We start from the raw sequence: 22263 nt of genomic DNA, 5'->3' as shown, positions 1-22263 counted from the left end.
TTTCCTATAGCATTGGAGGTCAGGGCGTTGTGATGGCCACTCGAATACCTGGACTTTGTTGTCCTTAAGTCATTTTGCCACAATTTTGGGAAGTATGCTTGGGGTCATTGTCCATTTGGAAGACATGTTTGCAACTAAGCTTTAACTTCCTGACTGATGTCTTGAGATGTTGCTTCAACATATCCACATAATTCTCCTACCTCATGATGCCATCTATTTTGTGAAGGGCACCAGTACCTTCTGCAGAAAAGCACCCCCACAACATGATACTGCCACCCCCGTGCTTCACGGTTGGGATGGTGTTCTTCGGCTTGCAAGCCTCCCCCTTTTGTTTTGGTCATTATGGGCAAACAGTTTTATTTTTGTTTCATCAGACCAGAGGACATTTCTCAAAAAAATACGATCTTTGTCCCCATGTGCAGTTGCAAACCGTAGTTTATGGTGGTTTTGGAGCAGTGGCTTCTTCCTTGCTGAGCGGCCTTTCAGGTTGTGTTCGATATAGGACTCGTCCACCCAACTTATTGTGGGAAGCTTGTGGAAGGTTACCCAAAACGTTTGACCAAAGTTAAACAATTTAAAGGCAATGCTACCAAATACTAATTGAGTGTATTCAAACGTCTGACCCACTGGGAATGTGATGAAAGAAATAAAAGCTGAAATAACTCATTCTCTCTCCTTTATTCTGATATTTCACATTCTTAAAATAAAGTGGTGATCCTAACTGACCTAAGACCGGGAATTTTTATGAGGATTACATGTCAGGAATTGTGAAAAACTGAGTTTAAATGTATTTGGCTAAGGTGTATGTAAACCTCTGACTTCAACTGTATTATGCACATACAATTATGCTGAGTCTACACACACTCACTCACATAGAATCATCATATACAGTACCAGTCAAAAGTTTGGACACACCTACTCATTCAAGGGTTTTTCTTTATTCTTACTATTTTCTACATTGTAGAATAATAGTGACGACATCAAAACTATGAAGTAACACAAATGTAATCATGTAATAACCAAGAAATTGTTAAACAAATCCCTGGTTCGTGCCCAGGTAGGGGCGAGGAGAGGGACCGAAGCTATACTGTTACACTTTGAAACCATTAATGTACAAGCAATGCTTTTAAACGTGTGATGACTGATGGACCACTCTGGGCACAGACGTCAGTTCAAGGTCGAGTTGTCAACTAATGTGAAATCAACAAATGTCACCATGTCATTGGATTTAGGTTAAAAGAAATGCCCTTAAATTGATGACTTTTTGCAAATCCAATCAGTTTCCCACATTGATTCAACGTCATAACATAGATTAGGGGGATTGAAATGACGTGGAAACAACGTTGATTCAACCAGTTTTTGCCCAGTGGGGAGTAATGCAGCAATGATAGGAGTAACAACAAGAATGTACTGTATCAATCATCAGTAAACAGGTTCCTAGGACATTAGATCGAGGAAGTGAGTGCCTATCAGTGGAAGAATACAGAGAAAGCTGAGCCGAGAGGAAAGCATGTGTACAAATGTACAGTTTATAAACCAGTTTATCAGCACGGTGTGAGTGTGTGCGTAGAGCCCGGCCCTGTGTAGGGGTAGACTATACGTAGCCATGCCTTCCTGAACATGTACAACCAACATAAAGTATTCCCAACCCTTGACTTTTTCCGTGGTTGTCGAGCAATGATCAACAATCAATTTGCCAAAGCTTGAAGAATTGTTTTGAAGAATAATGGGAAGACGCTGCACCATCCAGGTGTGGAAAGCTCTTGGAGACTTAAACCAGAAAACACACAGCTTTAATCGCCGCTGCCAAAGGTGCTTCTACAAAGTATTGAGTCAGGGGTGTGAATACCTGTGTGTTTGAGATATTTCCGTATTTCACTCTGAATACAGGTCTTAATAAATGTCTAAAAACATTGTATGTAGATGGGTGACAAAAAAACAATTTTGAATTCTGGCTTAACACAGCAAAATGTGGAATAAGCAAAGGGGTATGAATATATGTTAATATCCAGATTGTATGGAGCCTGTAAGAAAGTCTAGTTTCATAAGGCAGTTTAGGTATCCAGTTGATAAATCATTAAATTGATAAGCTTCATACCTTGAGACTCTCTGTTAACCAGTATGTTGTCTGCTGTAGTAGATGATATTGATGCTAAGACAGTCAAGCGATCTCAACTGAAACATAATACAGTTGTAGAACTCACCTGAACACATCAGGGAGAAGTGGAGGATGTATACGCGGCAAACATCGCACCATGCGCCCGAAAGACCAAGGTAGAAGGTGTGTCCCTCCCCCCTCATCTGGGAGTCTCTCTCACTGGGGGAGAATATGGTCCTCACATCCGGGGGCTTGAACCCCCTTTTCCTACTGCCGCGGACAGGGCAGCCGTTCTCCGCGGGGTTCATCACCTTCACCGGCTCCGGTCTTCTCTCTTCGAGGTTTGGTAACGAGTCCGCTCTGATCTTGCACCAGACCGCCTCGATGTTCTCCAGACTCCTGCTTGGAGTAGAGGTATGCCTTCGGGCGGCTCGGACTACCTTGACTTTCGAATGGTACATCCTAGGCGGGTTGAACAATTCCCCTCGACTGTAGTTCACCGTCTTCAGTGCTGATTTATTAGCGATATCCACAGCTAACTGTGATACGCCGATCACGCGATGTAGCGCATCGGTGAGTACTTCCTACTTTGGTGCATGATCTTACGCACTCTTTCGGGCACACAGGCGACAGCAACGATTAGTCTTCTTCGCGCGCAACACAGATGAGATACAGAACAAGGTGTTTAGTTTAGTACATGTTACCTACATGTTGAAATCCACATTGTGTGAATAGATGACACTGCTTTCTCGCTCTGGCCTGTTCTTCTTGTCTGTAAGCAGGTTGAGCAGGTGCAGGAAACCGTTTAGGTTCATTTCAGTACAGACCCCAATAAATCCCCCCTCCCTCCATGAGTGACGTACCTGTACACAATACCTGCACATGGGTGACATACCTGTACAAGCATGCTGTGCGTGATGATTCTGAGAATGCATTTCAATATAAATGACCACTTGGTCCTAAATCATTTTACACAATGTCAGGAGTCTTCAACAGAACTATTTTTATTCAATAAATCAATATTGAAACAAAGCTGTCTAAATCAGTGTTAACATTGAACACTATAATCATAACATGGAATTTGTTTAATTATTCCTAAACAAGTCAGACATTCCAATGCATAGACTCAGCACACAGAATGAAAGTGTGACCATATAGCAGTAAGAATAGATGCACTTCCATACAGTATATGTAGGCTACAGTAGCTGCCCCAGTCTTTGGTCCAGTCATGGTTTAACCATGTAGTGGTTCAATCTCTGGATCAACTGAGGACATAAGTCCTGGAGGTCTGGCATGTTGACCTCTTTGCTTTATGTAAACATTATTTGGATCAGACAGCATAGGCTACATCAATAGTCGACAGTCTCATCATCATTATTATTCTTACAATAAAAAAAATCAAGTAAATATGTTTCTATTTTTTTTTTTTACATTCCTAGTCCAAATTAAAATGTTAACAAAACACCTGAATACTGTACTTACACATACATTCTTATATCATATCAATGTATAATTTAAAAAAAAAAGGAATGGGGTTTGAGATGTACATGTTCTTATATACTATGGCTCTGGAAGACAGTCTATATTTCTATGTGCATGTTTCTTTGTGCAAAATCAATGTTAAATTGGGCATGCAATATTAACCTGAGTTGAAACTTCTCTAGGGGTTGGGGTTAGAGGGCGACATCCCAATTCTCCACCCTTTCCCATGTATTTAACAATGGTGGAAACTCACTTTAGCCAATACCTACACCAATGAAATTCTGATCCATGGAAGAAAGTGCGCAAGAGCATACTTTGGGAAAAGGGTGGATAATCAGGAAGAACCAATGGGTGTATAGGATGGGGAAAATCCCTCTGACTCAGTCGACTTCCTCCTCATCATTCACAAAAGCTTCCTCCTGTTGAGAGAGAAATGAAAGCTGTATTGACCAACATCTCACAAAATAACATTGATATTTTTGTCAGCTGGAGATCATTGATAGGAACAAGAAGGTGGACCTCCAGTACTATAGGCGATAGATCTCTCTGTATGTACGTACATATCCACCCTGCTGTATGGCCCAGGAAGAGAAGTGATCCTGCAGGTATTTCGCTCCAAATCCCAGCACCCGGCTCATAGGGAGGCTGTCCACCGCTGACAGGCGACTGGTCACCTGGTGGAGCAGAGGGTTGAGACTTGACACAAAATGGCTGCCATGCAACCAATATTATACATGCTTGTGGTACTCCGATGGGTGATTTAGCCGCATACAATGTAAAGCACTTACAGGGACAGTTTCTAAGACCCAGATTAAGCTTATTTCTGGAGTAAAAAACACTTTCAATAGGGATTCTTGAGCATGCATTTTAGTCCAGGAGTATGTTCAAATATGTGTCTGGGAAAATGGCCATTAGTTAGAAAAAGGATTGGGAAAAAAATGTTTTATGTAAATGTAATTCTGTCATGATTACCTCACAAGTCATGGCGATTTGGGCCGTGGGTGACCCCTGAGTGCTGGGGTCCGAGGTCAGGCCAAGTCTGCCGAGGAAGGTGGAGATGGTCCTCTCATACAAGCTGTAGCCAAAGAGCTCTGAGGACAGAGAGGCGTCCTTCAGGACCTGCCAGGGACATGATAGAGGACAGTAAAGTTTACACCCCAATCCCACAATAATTTTCTGGGTGAATGCCCATGTGATGAAAAATGGATGAATGATAAATGCAACACCATTTTTTCCATTTCTCTTTGTGAGGGGATCCCAGTCTTGCAGATAGACTAATATTATCTGTGTGTAGAGGGACACCAAGTGGGCAGAGAACTACACAATCACACAGGTTCTATCTACAGAAACTGATATTTCCTGCCATACTTTACCTCCTCATTGAGTTTGTCTCCCGCTCCTCTCAGCAGAAGCCCCACCAGCCTCTCTATAGCATCTGAAAGGCAGAGATAAGAGGGTAAGGGTTAGAGGTCATAAGTAAAAAACAAAGAGGAGTTCAGGGTCGTATTGATTAAGGCACATGGTAGAAAAATGTTTTTCCTTGCGATTCTTATTTGACAAGATCAGGTAGTCCCTCCCATTTTCAGTCCCTTTTCCATTTGGTGCCTAATGAATACATCCCATATATGACGGCTGAGTTGGTCTTATACCTTCCTCTCCGTCAGTCTCCAGGTCCCCAGGACTGAAGGTCACTCCGTCAGCAATCTGAGTCAACCGGTCAGCTACCTCCCCCAGCTCATCTCTCGCTAAACCGGAAACAAACACACACAGCTTTAGTATACTTGGCATGTCAACAAACCATCTGCCTAAAGAATAAACATACTTTAAAATGTAAGGAACAGTGTATTACACCAACACATGCAATCGAACAACCCTCCCGTCTCTCCTTCCCCTGATACAAACTCACAGTTGCCAAAGGATCTGAAGGAGGACCTCTGGGTGCCCGTTGGTGGTGATGGTGTTCTTGGTGGTCCTGATGCTACAGCTGTACTATCTCTGTGGGGTCGGATACAGCTCAACAAGCTCTGCAGCCTCCTTCTAATCCCCTTCTTCTTCCTTTTCTTCTCCTTCTTTATAAATGTGTCTGCATGGCCCTCTAGTGTCTGTGCACCACCCGGCTGGGTGTCTGTGCCTTGAGGTAGCGGGCACAACACCTCCCTAGGTCTCCTCCTCTGGGCGTACGCCATCATCAGCCTGAACTCCACACTGTCCTCCATGCCATCCATATCCCCTGGCAGCCCAGCTTTGGCACTCCCATTCACATTACTGTTGGTACTCCCATTGGCATTGCTGTTTGCCATCTCCCTAAACAAAAATAAACAAACAAACCAGGAACAGGAAGTGAGTGTATAGCTGCAACAGCCTATTACACAAATCCAACAACATTGATCTGTAAGTTTTCCAATGCAGTTTAAAAACAGTTTATGAATGTATACTTTCCTGGAAGAGTGCAATGCACAGTCCCCCCCAAACAGCACATTGGGAATAGAGAATGAAAATTTTCACTGAAAAGAAAACATTAAAACAACCTCTAGAGAGCAGCAGCACTCATGTGGTGGTAAAGGGCGTAACTGATGCCAAAAAATGGGAAGACAACATACCAAGGCACACCCTTTTGTCCTGTGAGTTCTGAGTCTGACAAGACATCAATAGGTGACAGGTAGCATAGTGGTTAGGGCTTTGGGCCAGTATCTGAAAGGTTGCTAGTTTGAAGGTGAAAAATATGTAAATGTGACCGTGAGCAAAGCACTTGGAGTTGGGACATGCAAAAATATATATATTTCCAATGCGCATACAAGTACAACACACTTGTAGCTGCCTAAATGTGTTAAATAGGACAAATAAGTACCCACCAAATTATAAGCATTTTAAATTATCCAGACTGTCTTAAATAGTAGTGTGTACAATCAAAAACGCATCTTTTGACCAATGTGTAAAATAAAATGTGTTAATTGTGTAGATACTCCTCTAAGAAAGCCAATGGCTCAAACCTCATGTCGCCAACATAATTCGTTCAAAGGTTATTGGAGGGGATAATTCAATGGTGGCCTGAGGGGAAAAAAATAAAGAATTCTGCCAGGGGGGAGATTTTCGGCACAATATCGAGATAAGATATATATCGACTTTGAGACATTACATGTAGTATTTTCATATTAATGCGAAATTCTTGTTCGGAAGATTTCTCACAAAAACGTCTACTACCAGGCGCGTACTGAGAAACCAACCAGGGACAGTAAAACTTTAACAAAGTTTAAGTTAATAAATCGGCACTTACTTATTTATCAAATAAAAAGCCATGCCTACTTACGTATAACAGTACTACGTCTGCGCTAGTTGCCAACGTTTTAAGTTATAAATTCGCCGGTGAATGAGCGTTCTTCTGATTCTTAAAACTCTCGTTCTGCTGCTGCCTGTCCGACTGACTCCTGGTGTTTCTTTATAACCTGTCTTCCGTAAACGTCAGAGCGACGTTTGTATGTGGTCGAAATTGAAACCAAGTTGGCATGACGATTGTTTTACCTACATGTGAGAACCCCCAAATAGTGACACGTCAACCCCGTGATGAACTAGTCATGTTAAATAAACAAAACAATGACATTGCTATTTTATCTGTTCTTCTAAATTGATAGTTATTCACATATTAGGACACAATTATACAATCCGTTGGTGTTGGATTATTCCTAATGTCTATCAAATGTATCCCCTTCCAAAAATAATACATACTTTAACTGCTTGCCAGTCTGTTCCCTGTCTGTATAGGCCATATCAACCTGCTGGCTGTAATGGGTAAAGGTTGTGACTATATTGCAGGCATAGTCTATGACTGATATAAGTCTCTCTGAGACTGGATAGAGCGATTCAGCTACCTTCAAAATGGACAACAATAATATTCTATTCCTTAAGGAAATCCCCAGAGTTAGTTTTAGCAGGCACCCATGATATTCAACCACCCTACTATCTGTCCTCTATCCCACTCTGAAGGTTGGGAGTCTTTCACAGGCTTGTGTAAATGTGACTTCTCTTTTGCCCCACCTCAACAACAAACAATCATTCAAAACACAGGAAATAAAGTCAGAGGCAAGCAATAGTATTTTCTCTTGGAAAATGTCTCCTGTGAAATGCCCTCAGTTAGCCTACCACACACACACACACACACATTGTCACATGTTTTGTTATGAACTTGTGACTCATACTGTTGCGACTCATGAGACATCCACAGGTAGTGCTGGAAAATGACGACACTTTATTATATCAGTTCCAGGTACTTAGACCTACATTAAATGTTGGTGATCATTGACAGATACAGTGGGGCAAAAAAGTATTTAGTCAGCCACCAATTGTGCAAGTTTTCCCACTTAAAAAGATGAGAGAGGCCTGTAATTTTCATCATAGGTACACTTCAACTATTACAGACAAAATGAGGGGGAAAAATCCAGAAAATGAATTTACTAATTTATTTGCAAATTATGGTGGAAAATAAGTATTTGGTCACCTACAAACAAGCAAGATTTCTGGCTCTCACAGACCTGTAACTTATTCTTTAAGAGGCTCCTCTGTCCTCCACTCGTTACCTGTATTAATGGCACCTGTTTGAACTTGTTATCAGTATAAAAGACACCTCTCCACAACCTCAAACAGTCACACTCCAAACTCCACTATGACCAAGACCAAAGAACTGTCAAAGGACACCAGAAACAAAATTGTAGACCTGCACCAGGCTGGGAAGACTGAATCTGCAATAGGTAAGCAGCTTGGTTTGAAGAAATCAACTGTGGGAGCAATTATTAGGAAATGGAAGACATGCAAGACCACTGATAATCTCCCTCGATCTGGGGCTCCATGCAAGATCTCACCCCGTGGGGTCAAAATGATCACAAGAACGGTGAGCAAAAATCACAGAACCACACGGGGGACCTAGTGAATGACCTGCAGAGAGCTGGGACCAAAGTAACAAAGCCTACCATCAGTAACACACTACGCCGCCAGGGACTCAAATCCTGCAGTGCCAGACGTGTCCCCCTGCTTAAGCCAGTACATGTCCAGACCCGTCTGAAGTTTTCTAGAGAGCATTTGGATTAAAGAACACCATACCTACTGTGAAGCATGGGGGTGGAAACATCGTGCTTTGGGGCTGTTTTTCTGCAAAGGGACCAGGACGACTGATCCGTGTAAAGGAAAGAATGAATGGGGCCATGTATCGTGAGATTTTGAGTGAAAACCTCCTTCCATCAGCAAGGGCATTGAAGATTAATCGTGGCTGGGTCTTTCAGCATGACAATGACAATAGCAAACACACCGCCCAGGCAACGAAGGAGTGGCCTAGCCAGTCTCCAGATCTCAACCCCATAGAAAAGCTTTGGAGGGAGTTGAAAGTATGTGTTGCCCAGCAACAGCCCCAAGACATCACTGCTCTAGAGGAGATCTGCATGGAGGAATGGCCCAAAATACCAGCAACAGTGTGTGAAAACCTTGTGAAGACACACCGCCCGGGCAACAAAGGAGTGGCTTCGTAAGAAGCATTTCAAGGTCCTGGAGTGGCCTAGCCAGTCTCCAGATCTCAACCCCATAGAAAATCATGAAGGAATGGGCCAAAATACCAGCAACAGTGTGTGAAAACCTTGTGAAGACTTACAGAAAACGTTTGACCTCTGTCATTGCCAACAAAGGGTATATAACAAAGTATTGAGATAAACTTTTGTTATTGACTAAATACTTATTTTCCACCATAATTTGCAAATAAATTAATAAAAAATCCTACAATGTGATTTTCTGGATTTTTTTTCTCATTTTGTCTGTCATAGTTGAAGTGATGAAATTTACAGGCCTCTCTCATCTTTTTAAGTGGGAGAACTTGCACAATTGGTGGCTGACTAAATACTTGTTTTGCCCCACTGTATGCTACCATACAGGTAAGCACGGGCATATTATGGGAAATAAGATCTGGAAGGCTGGCTGGATCAGCACTGGAGAGTTGAGCATTGTTCAGTGTGTATGTGTTGTGCCCATTCACCAAGTTTTAAAGGCAAGCAGAGCAGAGACTGGCTCCTCTTTAGTTGACTGATGTAGCTGGCAATGTAACTGCTGTTCAACTTTTATTTATTACATTTTTTTAGCCCTTTTTCTCCTCAATTTCGTCATATCCAATTGGTAGTTACGGACTCGGGAGAGGCGAAGGTCGAGAGCCGTGCGCCCTCCGAAACACAACCCAGCTAAGCCGCACTGCTTCTTGACACAATGCCCACTTAACCCGGAAGCCAGACCCACCAATGTGTCGGAGGGAACACCGTACACCTGGTGACCGTGCCAGCTTACACTGCGCCCAGCCCGCTGCAGGAGTCGCTAGTGCACGAGGGAACAAGAACATCCCTGTTCCAAACCCTCCCCTAAACCGGACAACGCTAGGCAAACTGTGCGCCATCCCCGTGGGCCTCCCAGTTGCTTCCGGTTGCGACAGAGCCTGGACTCTAACCAGGATCTCTAGTGGCAAAGCTAGCACTGTGATGCAGTGCCTTAGACCACTGCATCACTCGGGAGGCCCTAACTGCTGCTTAACTTAACAGAAAAAAAACTAAACTAGTGTTTATTCGCAGTGCTGAACTAGTATTGTAACTGATATGTAACTGATATGTAATGTTTCATCCCCTCTCGACTGAGCTAGCTAGCTAGTACAGTAGCTACCACAGTCAGGTCAGCTCTAGTCTCTAGTTATCTGTCGGATAGCAGTATGAAGTAGCTACTATTACTATCTAACAGCTGTTGTTTGTACGGAAATGTTTTGTTGTCTTTGTTTTGTCCCGTTTCAGAAGTAAATGTACTTGGCTAGCTTTCACCAGTTAATGATGGCGCTGGAGGGATGCTGTCTTATCGGCTCTTAACCAACCATTCTATTTTGTTTGTTTTTTCGCATTGGTCGTAACTTGTTTTGTACATAATGTTGCTGCTACTATCTCTTATGATTGAAAAGAGCTTCTGGAAATCAGAACTGCGATTGCTCATCTCAGACTGGACAAAGAGTTCTTCTTCAATGAGTCGGACGGGAGGGGACATACTACTACAGACACCTGACCAGGCCCAGATCCCCATGATTCGCTGGAGAAGAAAACAAAGATTTCGTAGAAAAAGATCAGGGTGTTTTGCGAGGATCAGGCGACGAGTGGCTAATCTGCCCTTGCCTTCCGTCCTGCAAACTAATGTTCAATCGCTGGAAAATAAATGGGACGAGCTGAAAGCATGTATATCCTACCAAAGGGACATTAAAAACAGTAATATTTTATGTTTCACCGAGTCGTGGCTGAACGACGACATTAAGAACATACAGCTGGCGGGTTATACATTCCATCGGCAGGACAGAACAGCAGCATCTGGTAAGACAAGGGGTGGAGGCCTATGCATATATGTGAACAACAGCTGGTGCACAATATCTAAGGAAGTCTCAAGATTTTGCTCGCCTGAGGTAGAGTATCTCATGATAAGCTGTAGACCACACTATGTACCTAGAGAGTTTTCATCTGTATTTTTCGTAGCTGTCTACATACCACCACAGACCGATGCTGGCACTAAAACCGCGCTCAATGAGCTCTATACCACCATAAGCAAACAGGAAAATGCTCATCCAGAGGCGACGCTCTTAGTGGCGGGGACCTTAATGCAGGTAAACTTATATCAGTTTTACCTAATTTCAATCAGCATGTTAAATGTGCAACCAGTTGAAAACAAATTCTAGACCACCTTTACTCCACACACAGAGACGCGTACAAAGCTCTCACTCGCCCTCCATTTGGCAAATCTGACCTTAATTCTATCCTCCTGATATCTGCTTACAAGCAAAAATTAAAGCAGGAAGCACCATTGACTCGTTGTATAAAAAAAAACTACAGGACTGCTTTGCTAGCACAGACTGGAATTTGTTCCGGGATTCTTCCGATGGCATTGAGAAGTATACCACATCAGTCACTGGCTTCATCAATAAGTACATCAAGGAACGTCGTCCCCACAATGACTGTACGTACATACCCCACCCCAGGCTGATCATGGCTCACATCAACACCATTATCCCAGAAAACCTATACCCACTCCAATTTGCATACCACACCAACAGATCCACAGATGATGCAATCTCTATTTCACTCCACACTGCCCTTTCACACCTGGACAAAATGAACACCTATGTGAGAATGCTATTCATTGACTACAGCTCAGCGTTCAACACCACAGTGCCTTCAAAGCTCATCACTAAGCTAAGGACCCTGGGACTAAACACCTCCCTCTGCAACTGGATCCTGGACTTCCTGACAGGCAGCACCCAGGTGGTAAGGGTAGGCAACAACACGGGGGTCCCTCAGGTGTGTGCTTAGTCCCCTCCTGTACTCCCGGTTCACCCACGACTGCGTGGCCAAGCACAACTCCAACACCATCATTACGTTTACTGATGACACAACAGTGGTAGGCCTGATCACCGACAACGATGAGACAGCCTAAAGGGAGGAGGTCAGGGACCTGACCGTGTGGTGCAAGGACAACAACCTCTCCCTCAATGTGATCAAGACAAAGGAGATGATTGTGGACTACAGGAAAAGGAGGACCGAGCACAGCCCCATTCTCATTGACGGGGTAGTAAGTAGAGCAGATTGAGAGCTTCAAGTTCCTTGGCGTCCACATCACCAATAAACTAACATCGTCCAAGCACACCAAGACAGTCGTGAAGAGGGCACGTCAAAACCTATTCCCCTTCAGGAGACTGAAAATATTTGGCATGGGTACTCAGAACCAAAAAATATTTTACAGCTGCTCCATCGAAAGCATCCTGATGGGTTGCATAACTGCCTGGTATGGCAACTGCTCGGCCTCCGACCGCAAGGCACTACAGAGGGTAGTGCGTACGGCCCAGTACATCACCGGGGCCAAGCTTCCTGCCATCCAGGACCTCTATACCAGGCGGTGTCAGAGGAAGGCCCAAAGACTCCATAGACACCCTAGTCATAGACTATTCTCTCTGCTACCGCACGGCAAGTGGTATAGGTCCAAGAGGCTCCTAAATAGCTTCTACCCCCAAGCCTTGCTTTTGGGCCTCATCTATGGCTTAATTCTAAGGTACCCCAAAGAACTGAAATATACCTTTGAGGTGTTCCAAAAAGTATTCTTGGAACTTGATGATCTCAGGACCTCCCCACGGGTCCAAGCTCTAAAGATGAAGTTATCTTTCAGTTTTCAGTGATATCTAAAGATATCTATAAGAACTCTCAAAGGGCCACTCACAAACTGTGGTCTAAGCCCTACTCAGTAAGTTGAAAAACTAGTTATTAGGTAGTATAGGAGCAACAGTTTACATGATGCTCTTTTTCAGGTGAAGTCATGAGACATTGACAATTCCCGGTTAAAAAACAGCTTTGTTTTAAAACTTACTTCATATGCACTAGTGGATTTCTGAAATTATTTGTAGTCAGGTGCAAGCTATCTGGATGTAACTTTACCTAAGGAGGCAAGGTGGAGTTGTACCCAGAATGCTTATACCTGTCAAAATAATATGTCCATATGGAGTCAGGCTTAAGGGACAATTTGGCATATATTTTGGCATATATTTTGTAACAATGTATGTTTTGAAAACCCATGTTTGGATGAATCTAAAACAGTTTTAATGAAGTTGTATTTGAGCTAAAATTCATTTTGTGCTTTGTGTAAAGTCTATTAAGATAAATTGTTAATTTACATTTCTGTTAAAATATCGCTTTGATGTTAAGGGGCACACAGACCACGAGAGAATTATTGCCAAAATGTACAAGATGTGAGGTCAAAGTGCTAATCCCAAACTATCACCTAAGCTTTATAGAGATGTGAAGATCTGAAATTATTTGTAGTCAGATGCAAGCTATCTGGATGTAACTTTAGGAGGCAAGGTGGAGTTATACCCAGAATGCTTACAGATTAAAAAATAATGAGCTCTCCACAAATGCTTAAGGAGTAGGGTTTAAGGGGCAATTTGAGATTGAAGTTTGAAGAAACCTTTATTCAAAATAAAGGTGTTGAAGTTTGAAGCTGAACACTGTTGTTTCTTTTTGCATATTCCCTTGTTTAGAAATAAACATGTTTAGTCAATTATCCCAAGTATATTGAGGTAACTATTTGCATCAGCTTTTTAAGTATAGCTGTGAGTATATATTTGAGTAGTAGGAACCCAATTTAAATGCATTTTACTAACTTGAGTACCATAAGTAACTGAGCAAAAAAACATTTGTAGATTAAACATAGACTATAAATTACGATACTGAGTAAATTCAGCAAATTAAACTTACAATATTAGTTCTGTAACTGATTACATTAAGTATATCAAACTTATAACATTAGTTCTGGGACTTGAAGGACTTAAGCAGGTCAAACTAAAAAAAACTTCTGAACCTGATAAAATGAAGTTGAATGAAAGGAATTTTTGAGATCCTGTTAGTTGTTTGCACTTAATATATTTGAGTTTGTAATGCACTAAAATATTGTACTTAAATGATTCTCCTTGTTGGATTTACTTAAAAGGCTGATGCAAATAGTTACTAAAAAATGTTGAATTAAAAGGGGCACAATATTTTTTACAGTGTATCAGCCAACAGCAGACAGATTTGGAGAGACTTGCACTTTCTCTAACTATTTTTCAAAGCCTACCTTTTAGGAGAGGGAAGATTTTCAGAGGGAGATATATGGGTGATCAATATTTTCAGGACTATTTCTAGGCTATGTAGTAAACTATAATCATAGGCCTATTAAGGAAGAACATGTCCTTGGAAAGATAACTGCCAGTGCTTCTCCACCCATTTATAGGCTTTAGCCTACTCTATTTTGAGATCCCACTCGCACATGATCTCGCAGGTATGGCTAATGAACTGGAAGCATCAAGAATGATGACAGCGACACTTGCTACGTTTTGCATAGGCCTATATGATATAGCCTACATTTTGTGAGGACGATTTGCAGGCAGAGACAAATAAAAATATGTGTTTTTAATACAATGAAAGAGGACCGTTTCCAATAATCTGTGGGACAACAAAAAATATGTTCATCCCAAAGTAGTCTGTCTGAAACCCTGCTCCCTCTGCAATATGAAAAATGCGACCACGCGCAATGATCTCTGTCGGGACCCGCTGGACGCCTGTGGGACCTTCGGGTCCCGACAGAGATCATTGCGCGTGGTTGCATTTGAGGGAATAGAGGGAATGCAGCCCTCTAGTGTAGTCAGTACACAGCACAGTGCTCATGTTTTATCATGATCAGATGGTGACAGGGGTCCCAGCAGGGTCAGACAGCCAGTCTACGGAGCTCAGGTGAATTTTGTAGGAGGCCTATATTAAACATATCAGTAAATGATACAAAGTTCCATCTTGATGGGTAGACCAACAGTAGCTACAGGACAGCAGATTAAACTTAAAGCTACAGTCCGGGATCTGTAAATAATGGTCATTTCAATTATTGAACCATTGATTTTATTCTTGGATAATATAATGTATAAATGTACACCAAGGTAATTCTTTGTCATGCCTCATCTTAGGAGGATCAGATGGCGACAGGGGTCTCAGCAGGGTCAGTCGGCCAGGGAAGACCAGGCTGTGATGGAGGTGAGGTGAATTTTTGCAGATACAACACTTTGTTCCCTCTGTGCAGAAAACACTGGACAAGCCAGATGCTATTTTAAGGCAGTCTGACAAACCTCCAAGGTTCATTTCCAAACTGTATCAAGGGTTGATAGAATTTTCCTGATGATACAAAACATGTAGAAGCTATTGATGATGATGAATGGATACAGATGTGTTTGAATGCCCCGTCATGATCATATAATCTCAGACATAAATTACTGCAATTTAAGGCCATCCATAGAACATACTACAGTGGCAAGAAAAAGTATGTGAACCCTTTGGAATACCTGGATTTCTGCATAAATTGGTCACACAATTTGATATGATCTTCGTCTAAGTCACAACAATACACAAACACAGTCTGCTTAATCTAATAATACACAATTATATGTTTTCGTGTCTTTATTGAACACACCCTATACTTTTTCCAACCTACACTGTGAATGTTTAAATGATGCATTCAACATAGACAAGAAAAATACAACAATGTGTGTGTTATTAGTTTAAGCAGACTGTTTGTCTGTTGTGACTTAGATGAAGATCAGATCTAGTTTTATGAACAATTTATGCAGAAATCCAGATAATTCCAAAGGGTTCACATACGTTTTTTTGCCACTGTATATGCCAGTGATCCTGAATTACTCAGAAATGGAATTCTTCTGCTGGAGGTGTAAACACAAAAGGGGACATATTTGCATATGTTATGGTCTTGTGAAGAATGGCTGAATTCTGGCAAAGAGTATGTTCTTTTATCTCAGCAAGTCTACAGATTCCCCCTACTCCCTGTTTTTGTTTGCTTAGAAATGTTGATACTGGAGACTGTTATCTGAAGAAACTGTGTAACCAATCATTTATACCGGCTAAGAAATGCATTGTGTGCTATCCAGCTATATTGTGTGCAAGTAAAAAGAGCTTTACAGTACAATTAGTCCTATGAGATTAATTACAGGGAGGATTTGCTGTTTCTGTGTGTTAATGTATATTTGATGTGTATGTGAGTTTTTAGTTTTTAGTTTCCAAACCTTCCCTTGGGAATTAAAGCAATGTAAGCAAAATAAATAGTGTTGGGAGAGAGTTTAGTCATTGACTAGACTGGTGGGGGTCTTGCGTGCAGGTGGCCCGGGCTGACTGGTCGCTCTGGCTAAAATGGAATATAGAGGATGTCTTAATAAAGACAATCAAAAGTCTTTGTATTTTTTCAAGAGTTGTTCATTTGTTAGGCATTTGGTTAAAGGTGCAACACAACATTTATTATTGAATTACCTTAGATCTAGTTAAGTCTTATTAATCACTTAACCTCTCTGGAGTAGGGGCAATATTTTGACATCCGGATGAAAAGTGTGCCCAAAGTAAACTGCCTGTTACTCAGGCCCAGAAGCTAGGATATGCATATAATTGGTAGATTTGGATAGAAAACACTCTAAAGTTTCTAAAACTGTTCAGTAATGTCTGAGTATAACAGAACTGATATGGCAGGCGAAACCCCGAGGACAAACCACCCCCCCCCAAAAAAAAAAAATCAGCTTACCACTTTTTTCAATGGCAATTACTTTAATTATAAGGTCAAGTCCTCCCAGATTGAATTTCCTAGGGCTTCCACTAGATGTCAACAGTCTTTAGAAAGAGTTTCAGGCTGGTTTTTGAAAAAATGACCCAGAAATTGTAGTTTTGCTGTAGTGTTTCCAAGCGCGTGGAAGAAAGCGCGTTCTTTGGTATTTTTCTCTGGTAAAGACAATAATGATTCTCCGTCTTAAATTTTATCGTTTATTTGCATATTAGGATACCTAAGGTTTGTTTATGAACGTTGTTCGACTTGTTTGGAAAAGTTTATTAGCAACATTTGGGATTCATTTTGTATGCATTTTGATGGAGGGAAAATGGGTGGATTATTGACTGTAGCGCGCCAGCTAAACTGTTTATGGATATAAAGAAGGACATTATTGAACAAAATGACCATTTGTGATGTAACTGGGACCTTTTGGAGTACCAACAGAAGAAGATCGTCAAAGGTAAGGCATTTTTCATATCGCTATTTCTGACTTTTGTGTCGCACCTGCCTGGTTGAAATATGATTTTCATGTGCTTGTATGTGGCACGCTGTCCTAATCGTATGGCTTTCTTTCGCCATAAAGCCTTTTTGAAATCTGACACGGCTGCTGGATTAACAAGAAGTTAAGCTTTATTTTGATGTATAACACATATATTTTCAAGAATGTTAAATATTTGAATTTAGTATTTTTGAATTTCGCGCTGCAATTTCACTGGATGTTGGCCAGGTGGGACGCTACCATCCCACTTACCCTAGAAAGGTTAAACATATTTAATAATGATATCTTACCTAGCTTGATGACTGTCGGCATTGTTGCTTAGTTTTTGTTCTACATGGAGAAGGCATATTGGATTGTTTAAAAATGCAGGAAATTAGCTTTTTTAATTATGGGGGAGGACCCCCTGACTCCCCGGCAGGTCATGTCCCCTCAACTTCTAAAACCAAAGTGACACTCCTGCTTTAGTGTATGTAGCATGGGTTCTGGGCGATTGAAGTACTACTTATCTTCAACCAGTGATACAGTCAGAGATCAATGGTGAATAAGACATCTGGCTGGTAAGTGCAATCAACCCGTTTTACATAGGCCTAACGGTCGATAGAATATGAATATAGGTATTTTATGGTCACCAACCCTTTCATGATTACCCAATTAGATTTTGTGTGGTTTCTGCACAGTTTAGCACAGGGGTGCAACTACAACTGGGGGTCAGGGGGGGACTTGTTCCATATTCTGAAATTCTAATTATTTTATTTCATTACAGTGCCTTGCGAAAGTATTCGGCCCCCTTGAACTTTGCGACCTTTTGCCACATTTCAGGCTTCAAACATCAAGATATAAAACTGTATTTTTTTGTGAAGAATCAACAACAAGTGGGACACAATCAGGAAGTGGAACGACATTTATTGGATATTTCAAACTTTTTTAACAAATCAAAAACTGAAAAATTGGGCGTGCAAAATTAGTCAGCCCCTTTACTTTCAGTGCAGCAAACTCTCTCCAGAAGTTCAGTGAGGATCTCTGAATGATCCAATGTTGACCTAAATGACTAATGATGATAAATACAATCCACCTGTGTGTAATCAAGTCTCCGTATAAATGCACCTGCACTGTGATAGTCTCAGAGGTCCGTTAAAAGCGCAGAGAGCATCATGAAGAACAAGGAACGCACCAGGCAGGTCCGAGATACTGTTGTGAAGAAGTTTAAAGCCGGATTTGGATACAAAAAGATTTCCCAAGCTTTAAACATCCCAAGGAGCACTGTGCAAACGATAATATTGAAATGGAAGGAGTATCAGACCACTGCAAATCTACCAAGACCTGGCCGTCCCTCTAAACTTTCAGCTCATACAAGGAGAAGACTGATCAGAGATGCAGCCAAGAGGCCCATGATCACTCTGGATGAACTGCAGAGATCTACAGCTGAGGAGGGAGACTCTGTCCATAGGACAACAATCAGTCGTGTATTGCACAAATCTGGCCTTTATGGAAGAGTGGCAAGAAGAAAGCCATTTCTTAAAGATATCCATAAAAAGTGTTGTTTAAAGTTTGCCACAAGCCACCTGGGAGACACACCAAACATGTGGAAGAAGGTGCTCTGGTCAGATGAAACCAAAATTGAACTTTTTGGCAACAATGCAAAACGTTATGTTTGGCGTAAAAGCAACACAGCTGAACACACCATCCCCACTGTCAAACATGGTGGTGGCAGCATCATGGTTTGGGCCTGCTTATCTTCAGCAGGGACAGGGAAGATGGTTAAAATTGATGGGAAGATGGATGGAGCCAAATACAGGACCATTCTGGAAGAAAACCTGATGGAGTCTACAAAAGACCTGAGACTGGGACGGAGATTTGTCTTCCAACAAGACAATGATCCAAAACATAAAGCAAAATCTACAATGGAATGGTTCAAAAATAAACATATCCAGGTGTTAGAATGGCCAAGTCAAAGTCAAGACCTGAATCCAATCGAGAATCTGTGGAAAGAACTGAAAACTGCTGTTCACAAATGCTCTCCATCCAACCTCACTGAGCTCGAGCTGTTTTGCAAGGAGGAATGGGAAAAAGTCTCTCGATGTGCAAAACTGATAGAGACAACCCAAGCGACTTACAGCTGTAATCGCAGCAAAAGGTGGCGCTACAAAGTATTAACTTAAGGGGGCTGAATAATTTTGCACGCCCAATTTTTCAGTTTTTGATTTGTTAAAAAAGTTTGAAATATCCAATAAATGTCGTTCCACTTCATGATTGTGTCCCACTTGTTGTTGATTCTTCACAAAAAAATACAGTTTTATATCTTGATGTTTGAAGCCTGAAATGTGGCAAAAGGTCGCAAAGTTCAAGGGGGCCGAATGCTTTCGCAAGGCACTGTATACTTGGCTGTGACCCTGCTATAGAGTGTTTGAGCTCTGGTTCTTTGATATAAAATATTTTGTTTAAACATCCCACACACCAGTTGCAAAACATATTTTTTTAATTAAACACGCCAACAACAGACAACGTGGTCAAAAAGTCATAAGATGTAATTTGGGGTTCCATTAAGATGCACGCTCCAAAATGTATAAAAGAGAGAGTAGAGAGGTAAGGCAATAAATAGGCCATAGAGGCAAAATAATTACAATTTAGCATTAACACTGGAGTGACAGATGTGCAGATGATGATGTGCAAGTAGAGATACTGGGATGCAAAAGAGCAAGAGGATAAGTAACAATATGGGGATGAGGTAGTTGGGTGTGCTATTTACAGATTGGCTGTGTACAGGTACAGTGATCGGTAACCTGCTCTGACAGCTGATGCTTAAAGTTAGAGACTCCAGCTTCAGGGATTTTAGCAATTCGTTCCAGTCATTGGCAGCAGAGAACTGGAAGGAAAGGCGGCCAAAGTAAGTGTTGGCTTTGGGGATGACCAGTGCAATATACCTGCTGGAGCGCTTGCTACAGGTGGGTGTTGCTATGGTGACCAGTGAGCTGAGATAAGGCAGGACTTTACCTAGCAAAGACTTATAGATGACCTGGAGCCAGTGGTTTTGGCGATGAATATGTAGTGAGGGCCAGCCAACAAGAGCATACAGGTCGCAGTGGTGGGTAATATATGGGGCTTTGGTGACAAAAACGAATGGCACTGTGATAGACCACATCCAGTTTGCTGAGTAGAGTGTTGGAGGCTATTTTGTACATGACATTGCCAAAGTCAAGGATCGGTAGGATAGTTCGTTTTACGAGGGTATGTTTGGCAGCATGAGTGAAGGAGGCTTTGTTGTGAAATAGAAAGCTGATTCGAGATTTAATTTTAGATTGGAGATGCTTAATGTGAGTCTGAAAGGAAAGTTTACAATCTAACCAGACACCTAGGTATTTGTAGTTGTTCACATATTCTAAGTCAGAACCATCCAGAGTAGTGATGCTAGTTGGGCGGGAGGGTGCGGGCAGCAATCGGTTGAAGAGCATGCACTTAGTTTTACTAGCATTTAAAAGCAGTTGGAGGCCACAGAAGAAGTGATGTATGGCATTGAAGCTCATTTAGCAGTTTGTTAGCACAGTGTCCAAAGAAGGGCTAGATGTATACAGAATGGTGTCGTCTGCGTAGAGGTGGATCAGAGAATCACCAGCAGCAAGAGCGACATCATTGATATTGAAATGATTGATTATTGTAGATTTATCGGTGGTGACAGTGTTTCCTATCGTCAGTGCAGTGGGCAACTGGGAGGAGGTGCTCTTATTCTCCATGGACTTTATGGTGTCCCAAAACTTTTTGGAATTAGTGCTACAGGATGCAAATTTCAGTTTGAAAAAGCTAGCCTTTGCTTCCCTAACTGACTGAGTATATTGGTTCCGGACTTCCTTGAAAAGTTGCATATCACGGGGGCTATTCGATGCTAATGCAGAATGCCACAGGATGTTTTTGTGCTGGTCAAGGGCAGTCAAGTCTGGGGTGAACCAAGGGCTATATCTGTTCCTTGTTCTACATTTTTTTGAATGGGGCATGCTTATTTTAGATGGTGAGAAAGCACTTTTAAAGAGCAACCAGGCATCCTCTACTGATGGGAGGAGGTCAATATCCTTCCAGGATGCCCGGGCCAGGTCGATTAGAAAGGCCTGCTTGCTGAAGTGTTTTAGTGAGCGTTTGACAATGACTAGGGGTGGTCGTTTGACCGTGGACCCATTACGCACGCAGGCAATGAGGCATCGCTGAGATCCTGGTTGAAGACAGTGAGGTGTATTTAGAGGGCAGGTTGGTCAGGATGATATCTAAGAGGGTGCACATGGTTGCGGATGTAGGCTTGTACCTGGTAGGTTCCTTGATAATTTGTGTGAGATTGAGGGCATCTAGCTTAGATTGTAGGATGGCCGGGGTGTTAAGCATGTCCCAGTTTAGGTCACCTAACAGTACGAACTCTGAAAATAGATGGGGGACAATCAATTCACATATGATGTCCAGGGCACAGCTAGGGGCTGAAGAGGTCTATAACAAGCGGCAACTGTGAGAGACTTGTTTCTGGAAGGGTGTTTTTTTTTTTAAGTAGAAGCTGGGAAAGTGATGAAAGAAATAAAAGCTGAAATAAATACATCTCTCTATTATTATTCTAACATTTCACATTCTTAAAATAAAGTGGTGATCCTAACTAACCTAAGACAAGGCATTTTTACTAGGATTAAATGTCAGGAATTGTGAAAAACTGAGTTTAAAGGTATTTGGCTAAGGTGTATGTAAACTTCCGACTTCAACTGTATATGCACGGGACGTGACGGGACAAGACAAAACAGACGTCCGACTGCTACGTCATCTTGGAAACATGGTTACCATGTGTTTGATCCCATTCCATTTGCTCTGTTCCAGACATTATTATTAGCCATCCTCCCATCAGCAGCCTCCACTTCTTTATATACATCATTGTCCACCCAGTCAGAAGACCTCACCACTGTGTATTTTAGGCCAGGGATACAGCAGGGTTAGTGCTATCTGGCATCCTTGGGACATCCCTACCCTAAACCCTATTTAATGTTTTACCATTATTCATCAT

General features: G+C 41.9%; 2 protein-coding genes across 2 annotated transcripts in view; both read right to left on the bottom strand.

The window, feature by feature from the left end:
* Positions 1–2874, bottom strand: part of LOC110500244 (ras association domain-containing protein 3) — a 49621-nt gene extending 46747 nt beyond the window's left edge. Inside the window, exon 1 of the mRNA XM_021577494.3 lies at positions 2205–2874. Within this exon, the coding sequence (XP_021433169.2) occupies positions 2205–2559 (355 nt within the window). The 5' untranslated portion in view covers positions 2560–2874. The remainder of the gene's footprint in view (positions 1–2204) is intronic.
* A 210-nt stretch (positions 2875–3084) lies between these two features.
* Positions 3085–7342, bottom strand: LOC110500245 (apoptosis facilitator Bcl-2-like protein 14). Its single transcript, XM_021577498.3, has 7 exons — positions 6888–7342; positions 5487–5884; positions 5230–5325; positions 4954–5015; positions 4553–4699; positions 4141–4254; positions 3085–3999 (listed from the first exon to the last, which is right to left on the bottom strand). The coding sequence occupies exons 2-7, from the start codon at positions 5878–5880 to the stop codon at positions 3961–3963; spliced, it is 852 nt and encodes a 283-aa protein (XP_021433173.2). The 5' UTR covers positions 5881–5884; positions 6888–7342; the 3' UTR covers positions 3085–3960.
* Positions 7343–22263: the final 14921 nt, after the last annotated feature.

Source organism: Oncorhynchus mykiss, chromosome 21, assembly GCF_057628025.1.
Source record: "Oncorhynchus mykiss isolate SJ-2025 chromosome 21, ASM5762802v1, whole genome shotgun sequence".
In the NCBI taxonomy this organism is placed as follows: Eukaryota; Metazoa; Chordata; class Actinopteri; order Salmoniformes; family Salmonidae; genus Oncorhynchus; species Oncorhynchus mykiss.
This window is presented reverse-complemented; position numbering and strand designations above follow the sequence as displayed.

What these genes read in the sequence shown, in the direction of transcription:
- LOC110500245 (XM_021577498.3), bottom strand. Translation starts at nt 5,880, where the DNA reads ATGGCAAACAGCAATGCCAATGGGAGTACCAACAGTAATGTGAATGGG. An exon ending in CTTCAGATCCTTTGGCAACT is followed by an intron (nt 5,326 to 5,486) that starts GTGAGTTTGTAT and finishes TTTCCGGTTTAG; the next exon opens with CGAGAGATGAGCTGGGGGAG. An exon ending in GAGACAAACTCAATGAGGAG is followed by an intron (nt 4,700 to 4,953) that starts GTAAAGTATGGC and finishes TGTCCCTGGCAG; the next exon opens with GTCCTGAAGGACGCCTCTCT.